At 30.7% G+C, this 7,292-nt stretch overlaps 1 protein-coding gene across 1 annotated transcript; it reads left to right on the top strand.

Moving 5' to 3' along the window:
• Positions 1 to 395: 395 nt before the first annotated feature.
• LOC112766818 (ADP-ribosylation factor-like protein 8c) lies at positions 396 to 3,503 on the top strand. Its single transcript, XM_025812711.3, has 6 exons — positions 396 to 776; positions 1,064 to 1,145; positions 1,277 to 1,309; positions 1,416 to 1,537; positions 2,530 to 2,691; positions 3,137 to 3,503. Exons 1-6 carry the CDS (start codon positions 739 to 741, stop codon positions 3,252 to 3,254), a joined length of 555 nt encoding a protein of 184 aa, XP_025668496.1. The 5' UTR covers positions 396 to 738; the 3' UTR covers positions 3,255 to 3,503.
• Positions 3,504 to 7,292: the final 3,789 nt, after the last annotated feature.

Here is a 7,292-nt window from a genome sequence, read left to right as displayed (position 1 = left end):
TTCTCAAAATTTTTATTATTATAATAAATTATTATAATAAAATTTTTATTATATTACTTTAATTTAATCTTTTTTTTCTCTTTTTTATTTAAAAAAAATAGTCTCCAATCAATAATTAACACATAAGAATAACATAATATGTTGATTTTTTTGATAAGTACCATAGAATTTCTCAAAAAAAAAAAATATGTTTTAGAAATAGAGAGGAGAGTATAATTTTCTTTATTTTATTTGGATAGAACAATAACACAGTAGTACTTAACAACCAACTTATCATCTAGAAGACTAGAAATGAGAGAGGAATTGCGTTGTCTCACTAAAACAGTTAAAGATATTTATTTGATCACAACAGGGTAGGCAGGGATATACAGATATTAGAAAGCGATTATCCCAACACAACACAAGGTACTAGAACACAACACAATAGATTACAAATGTTATGGATGTATTATGTTTGTATTTCTCATATATTTTTATTAAATATGATTAATTTAAAAAATATTTTTTACATCATAGAAAAATGTATTAAAAAAAAAAAAAGAAAAGTTATGCAAATAATGTTATTGTTTGTCGTCGTATCCTGTGTTAACCGGTAGCCACCTCTCTTTAGATTCCAATCTTTCAAAACTCAAGTTTTTATTGTCGTTTTCCTCATCGCCGAAGTTTCTCCTCTTCTCTACACCTCTTTCTTCCCAATTCTCAATTCTCATCCCTTTCATTCAAATTCATTCCCTAACAATGGGTCTTTGGGATTCCCTTCTCAATTGGCTTCGCAGGTATATATATTTATTATACATCTTCTCATTCAATTACATAATTTGTTAATCTTTACATATTCTATGTTCAATTTCATGTGTTTCTTTTTCTCATGATAGGGCTTCGATCTTTGTACATGCTTAGAATTTCATGTTACTTTTATTGATTCACAAGGCCTTAACAGATAGGATAGTGTTTGATTTTATGTTAAGGGGTTACCTTAAGGGTTAGCTCCATGAATGTTCTTACTTATAAGTTCTAACTCTTTGTTTATTTATTTATTGTTCTTTTGCTATTTGTTTTTCAGCTTGTTTTTTAAACAGGAGATGGAGCTTTCCCTTGTAGGCCTTCAGAATGCAGGGAAGACTTCTCTTGTTAATTCAATTGCTGTGAGTTTCATACATTCTGAATTTCATGCCCTGAAAATTCAAATTCAATTCAGTTCAATACAATACAGTTTAGTGAATTAATGGCTGAAATTTTTATTCCTAATATTTGATTTATTTATTTTTTTTACCAGACTGGGGGCTATAGTGAGGACATGATTCCAACTGTGGGTATCTTTCTTCTTTTGTTCATTTTTCAATTGCATGTTTGAATATTCTAAGCACTTTGTTTGTAGTTGTAATAGGACACTAATGTTTTGGTATGAAAACCAGGTTGGGTTCAACATGAGGAAAGTCACCAAGGGGAATGTAACTATAAAGCTTTGGGACCTTGGTGGCCAGAGGAGGTTCAGAACAATGTGGGAGCGTTACTGTCGCGGCGTCTCAGCTATAGTGTATTGTCTCCCTTAATGTTCTCTCTTACTCTTACAGACTTGTACATTCTTGGCACGTATACTTTGATGGCTTTTTATATTGGTTTCGAATCACAAGTTGTGTGTTGTTAGATGAACTTTTGGGTTTAAGGTACTTGATAATATCGATTTTTGAATTTATATGAATTTGTTTAGGCATTAAAATCAAACTTTCTGCAGCATAGGATTTCATTATGGGGATTACTTCCTATTTGTAAGATAAAATACTGCAAATCATGTGGTTTAAGTATTTTTTGCATATGATACAAAGCACCAGAAAATAAAGGGATATGTAGACAATAGGATTCAAAATGAGTGAATGAAAATTAAAGTGTGCTCTAGTGTTATTTTGTAATAGAAAAATGTGATTAAGGAAATAAGACCTGTGGTGTTGGCAACTAAAAAAGCCAAGAACTTAGCTCAATTTTACAGAGATGAGAATGTTAAGTTGGACGAGCGGACACTGTAAACAAGATAGGATTAAGAATGGTTATATAGTAGAGAAAGTTGAAGTATTAAATATTCTGGAAACAGTTGGAAGAATCTCACCTTAGATAATTTGGTTAGTGAGCAGAATATCTATAGAAGCTCTTATAATGAGAGTAGATCAAATAGAAAGTAACTCTGTAGTTTCAGGGTTTAGGATTAAAAGTTAAAACCTTACAATAGGGCACAATAGCATTCGGGATTTCAAACAATGCCTTCATGGTTTCCTTTCCCTAAGAGTTTTTCATCAAAGGGGGGTTAAATTGAAAGTCTACATAATTAATAATGACCTATGTGAAGGGTTAACTATATCCTAAAAGTTTTATTATCAAGAGAAGTTACCTGGGAATGGTTTTGAACAACAGAAAACTCAGTACTTGCTCTTATCAATATCTACTGTTGCCCGTTAACGAAACAAAGATTCTTGTGCATTGTTCTTTTTGTCATGTGTATTAAAGCTCTCTCAATTGATGGATGTGCAAAAACAGGTATGTTGTAGATGCTGCTGACAGAGACAGTGTTCCTATATCTCGAAGCGAGTTGCATGAACTCTTGACGAAACCTTCTCTAGGTGGAATTCCTTTGCTTGTTCTTGGAAATAAAATTGACAAGTCAGAAGCACTCTCCAAGCAAGCATTGGTAGATCAGCTGTGAGTTCAGAGCACTTAAGATATCTTTCCACAAATCAATAATATATCCCTCCCCCCTCCCCCCCCCCCCCCCCCGCTGGGCTCTCTCTCTTTTAGGTTAAGTAAATTTTGGTCCTTGTAAATCAACAATTTATAATGTTAGTCCTTGTAAATCTTCTCGTGGTTTCAGTTCAAAAATTTTTCTAGAAAGAGTGAAAGAAATTGGTCTGTGTTATCATCCCACATACGAATCGATTTCTGGCCTATGATTCAAATTACAAATAACTCTCTAAGTTCATGTCTATGTGAGATGATGAGAGGGACTAATTTCACCCCTGAAAGATTTTGGACCAAAACCACAAAAGAAAGTTTACAGGGACCAAAGATAAATTGCTAATCAAGGATCAAAAACATATTTAACCCCTTTTTTTCTTATGTAAATCTTTTTCTCCATGTGTTCTTTCAGAGAACTTGAGTCAATTAAAGACAGAGAGGTATGCTGCTATATGATCTCATGCAAGGATTCTGTAAACATAGATGTGGTCATTGACTGGCTAATCAAACATTCCAAAACTGCAAAATGATCCGTCTTTTCGATCAATATCTCAATTTTTAGTCATAGATGTTCAAGGGGTTGATGAAGCTTCCTTGTTGAATACATTCCCTTTAGCCTTAGTTGTGGTCCTTTTTTTCCACTATGAGTATTAGTTGTGATACTTTTTTGTTCCCCTCACCATGAATTTAGTTGTGGTTCAAGAAAGAGTGCATGTACTTTGTACAGTAATAAAACTGTCAGATCTCTTACCTGCAATGAACTTATCTTTTCATTAAAACTATGTCTGAATTTTAAATATGGAATGGTAAAATTGCTTTAGTTTTCAAATCCTGTAATTAGGAAGGATCTATGAAGTACGGACACTTTGCTGAGTTGTCGTGTTGGTGTGTCAAACACATTTCAAACATGACATTCATCGACATTCGTCCGACACGTATCTCTGCTGTATTTAACTGTATCTTAATAAAAAATAATTTTTTTTGGACATATTTGGACATACTTAAATACCATCACGTTTCAGCGTGTCAATCTTATTCTTAATATATATTTTTGAAATAAATTTAAAAATAGTATATATTATTATTTATTAAAATAAATAAATATTTTATATAATTAAAATAAAATTAAAAATAATTAAAAATTAATTTATATTATAATATTAATAAAATATCAAATATTATTAAAATTTTTTTAAAAAATATTTTATATTTTATATTTTATATATTATATATTATGTGTCTCTATGCCTTATAAAATTTTAAAATTTATATATCAACCTATTTTGTGTCTGTGTCGTGTCTCCGTGTATGATAGCAAAGGACTTAAGGATACTACATACTAGTTTGAGGTTAGCAATACAGGCAGGATTTAAAAAAACCATAATAGGCTATGGCCCAGAAGAAAGATCCAAATTTTAGATGCTCATTGATATGCCAACGTGGTTTACTGGTAGTTCAGAAAAACAAACATAATAGGCTAAGGCAAAACTTTGCCCCGTTCTCCATAAAAGGAAACATACTAGGACTGAGAATTGTTTAAACAAAAAAAGGGACTGAGAATTGAGACAATTGACATCTATGACTAAATGTATCCTATTTAATTTAGATATGGAAGAAGAAATGGTGTAGAATGCAGGAGTGTATAGGGGTTTTATGTAATTGTGGTGTCTCCGATTTTTGGGTATACAAATTAGACCCTCCGATTTGTGTTTAAAAACTTGAAAAAATTTGGGGTATTCCAATTTATGTATTCCAAATTTTTTTAATTTTTTAAATACAAATTGGAAGGTCCGATTACCTTCACCAAAATTTAAATCTTTTTTTCCACACTAATCGGACTGTCCGATTAATAGGTTTAATTTTTTTTACAAAAAAATCGGATTGTCGATTTCTACATTCCTTTATTCCAGAAAAAACTCTCACATCCATGTTTAACACTTACATTCTCCACAACAACGCACAACACACATGCTTCTCGTATCCAAACAAAATGAGTTATAAATTGAAGTTTTGAAATGAACTTTAATCTCTCAAGTTTTTTAATACCTAAATTCGTGATTCAGATATTGATGCTGCTACTTCTCAAATATTTTCTGTGGCTTCAAAATTTAGGGGTGAGCACGGTAGCGAGTACCCAATTACCCGTCCGAACCCAAATCGAACCAATTAAATTGGTTCTGAAACTAATGGATAATTGGGTCCAACCCAAACTAAATCGATAGTTTTTGTTAGTGATTGGTTCGGATATCGGTTTTGGGAGTGCGGAACCCGAACCAACCCGCGAACCCGATCATATATTAATTAAATAAAAAAATAAAAAAATATATATGGCTTTTTTATTAGACAATGATTATTCATTATTAATATATTTGGATTTTAATGAGTTTAGTTTTTAATGTATTTGGTGTTTAACATGTTTGAATTATTTCTATTGATGTTACATGTTTATTGTATTTGTTGAATTTTTAAGATAAAAAATTTGGTTTTTTTTTTATGAATTTCAAATTTATCGGGTACCCAATTATCCGAACTGAACCAACCCGTTCTTAATCGGTTCGGGTACATGTACAAAAAAACACAAATCCAAACCAAACTGAACCAATTACATTTTGATTGGTTTGGTTCTAATTTTACCATAAATCCAAACTAAACCGACCCGTGCTCACTCCTACTCAAATTAATTATATCATAGAGACCTTTCAATATAAATAGAGCTTACATCCTATTTTTAGTGCATAGATAATATGTTAATATAAATATACAATAACAACCATTGTTTAAATAATAATAATATTCAATGATTATTTGATAGGCAGGCATGACTCAAGACCCAGGATCCTGATTGAAAAACCATACGCTTATTATCTTTGTTTAAGAAAGGAAAAAATAAAACAATCATGTGATGGAATATTTGTAATCACTTAAGCTAAGATAATTACTTTTCAAACCAACTGGAACAACCAAGTTTCAACGAATCAAAATTGCATCACAAGCTAAAGCAAGCTAACTAGCTAGCTACATTTCTCTGTTATATACACATGTCTTTTTCTCCTTTTTCTCTCTCGAATGGCTATAATTTCAGATTATGAGTTATAAAGCATAGTTCTTTACAACTAAGTTTCAACAGACCCCCAAGTTTTTTTCAAAAAGCAAACGTTTTTGACGGTCTAAAATTATTCAAAAGAATAATGAATATGTCACTCTAAAAGAAGTGCAACAAAGAACAACATATGTCAATATCCACGAAAAAGAATAAATGCCTTCAAAGTAAAGCACGTAGTAGAAAAAAAATTTCACAATCTATCTTTTTTTTTAACTAATTTTTTATTCGATAGAGTTTAGGCCTAGATCTATCTTGGAATTTGAAGACACCGTCACACAGATGATGTTCAATCCTTAAAGAGAGCCGTAACAGTATCTTTGTGAATTGTGAAGGCTGCTAAATTATTGTTGTTGCTGTTGTTTGCGTTTTTTAACAGGGGGGGGGGGGGAGAAGAAATAATATTTAAACGAAAGTAAACAAAGCGGTAATTGTTTTCACTGTGGGTGAGGAAAAGCTGAATTTGCGTAAAATGGGATGAAGCAACAAAAAATTTGCCTAATAGGGTAGTATTAAAAAATGGTAAAAATAAAAATAGGGTTAATACTTACTGGTCAAATTAGTATGTGAAAGATGCCATGTTCTTTAAATTCGTTCCGAAAGATTTTATCAATCAAACTTACCAATTAATCATATTTGTCTTTTAGTTATTCAATTAACAATTTTTTTCAACGATTGATGATGTGAAATGTTAATTGATAGATAACACACATGACACCTAATATATCTAATTGGACGTTAATCAAATATGTTTTAAAAATCTATTAATTTAGTCACTAAATAATATTGGGAATAGAGTTTATGTAATTGAAAAAAAGAATTAAATTAATAAATTTTTATAAATATATTTAGAATATTCAATTAGGTATGTCAATTAATATTTATAATATCATTTGTTGATAGAAATTATTAATGGAGTGACTGAATGACAAATATAATTTATTTTTAATCTTTAATAGACTAATTTAATTCAAAAATTTTATAAATTTAAAAAATATCGTATTTTTTAAAAATTAATTTTACTATTAATCCATAAGAATAAGAATAACTCTGATTTTTTGAGGGAGTGTTTACATGTGTCTTAGGAGTCTACTTTCTCTATTTAATATAATATTTCACTTCTTTAAATTGTGCTAGCATGACTGGTTTGGAGTGCAGTGGATAGAGTTGAAATTTTTTGTTTATTTTAAGAGTGATGAAGAGAAAGTGTTGAAATAGCATGAATGTTTGGAATCCATATTATGCAAGGAGACATTGTTTTTGCTAATTCGAATTGAAGGGTGATATAAAATCGGTCTATTTCTGACATCATATCCATAATTAGCGCACTCATCATAGTTAGAAGTTCCAACTCCGTATCAAGGTCACGGTCGATATCGTCACTATCATCAATATCATTATTATCGTCAAAAAGAAAATTCTTAGGCTTGTTATCCATGAACTTGTTCAGAAATACTGTAATGAAAGG

This window comes from Arachis hypogaea, chromosome 17, assembly GCF_003086295.3.
Source record: "Arachis hypogaea cultivar Tifrunner chromosome 17, arahy.Tifrunner.gnm2.J5K5, whole genome shotgun sequence".
In the NCBI taxonomy this organism is placed as follows: Eukaryota; Viridiplantae; Streptophyta; class Magnoliopsida; order Fabales; family Fabaceae; genus Arachis; species Arachis hypogaea.
This window is presented reverse-complemented; position numbering and strand designations above follow the sequence as displayed.

What these genes read in the sequence shown, in the direction of transcription:
- LOC112766818 (XM_025812711.3), top strand. Translation starts at nt 739, where the DNA reads ATGGGTCTTTGGGATTCCCTTCTCAATTGGCTTCGCAG. An exon ending in GTGAGGACATGATTCCAACT is followed by an intron (nt 1,310 to 1,415) that starts GTGGGTATCTTT and finishes TATGAAAACCAG; the next exon opens with GTTGGGTTCAACATGAGGAA. An exon ending in CGCGGCGTCTCAGCTATAGT is followed by an intron (nt 1,538 to 2,529) that starts GTATTGTCTCCC and finishes GTGCAAAAACAG; the next exon opens with GTATGTTGTAGATGCTGCTG.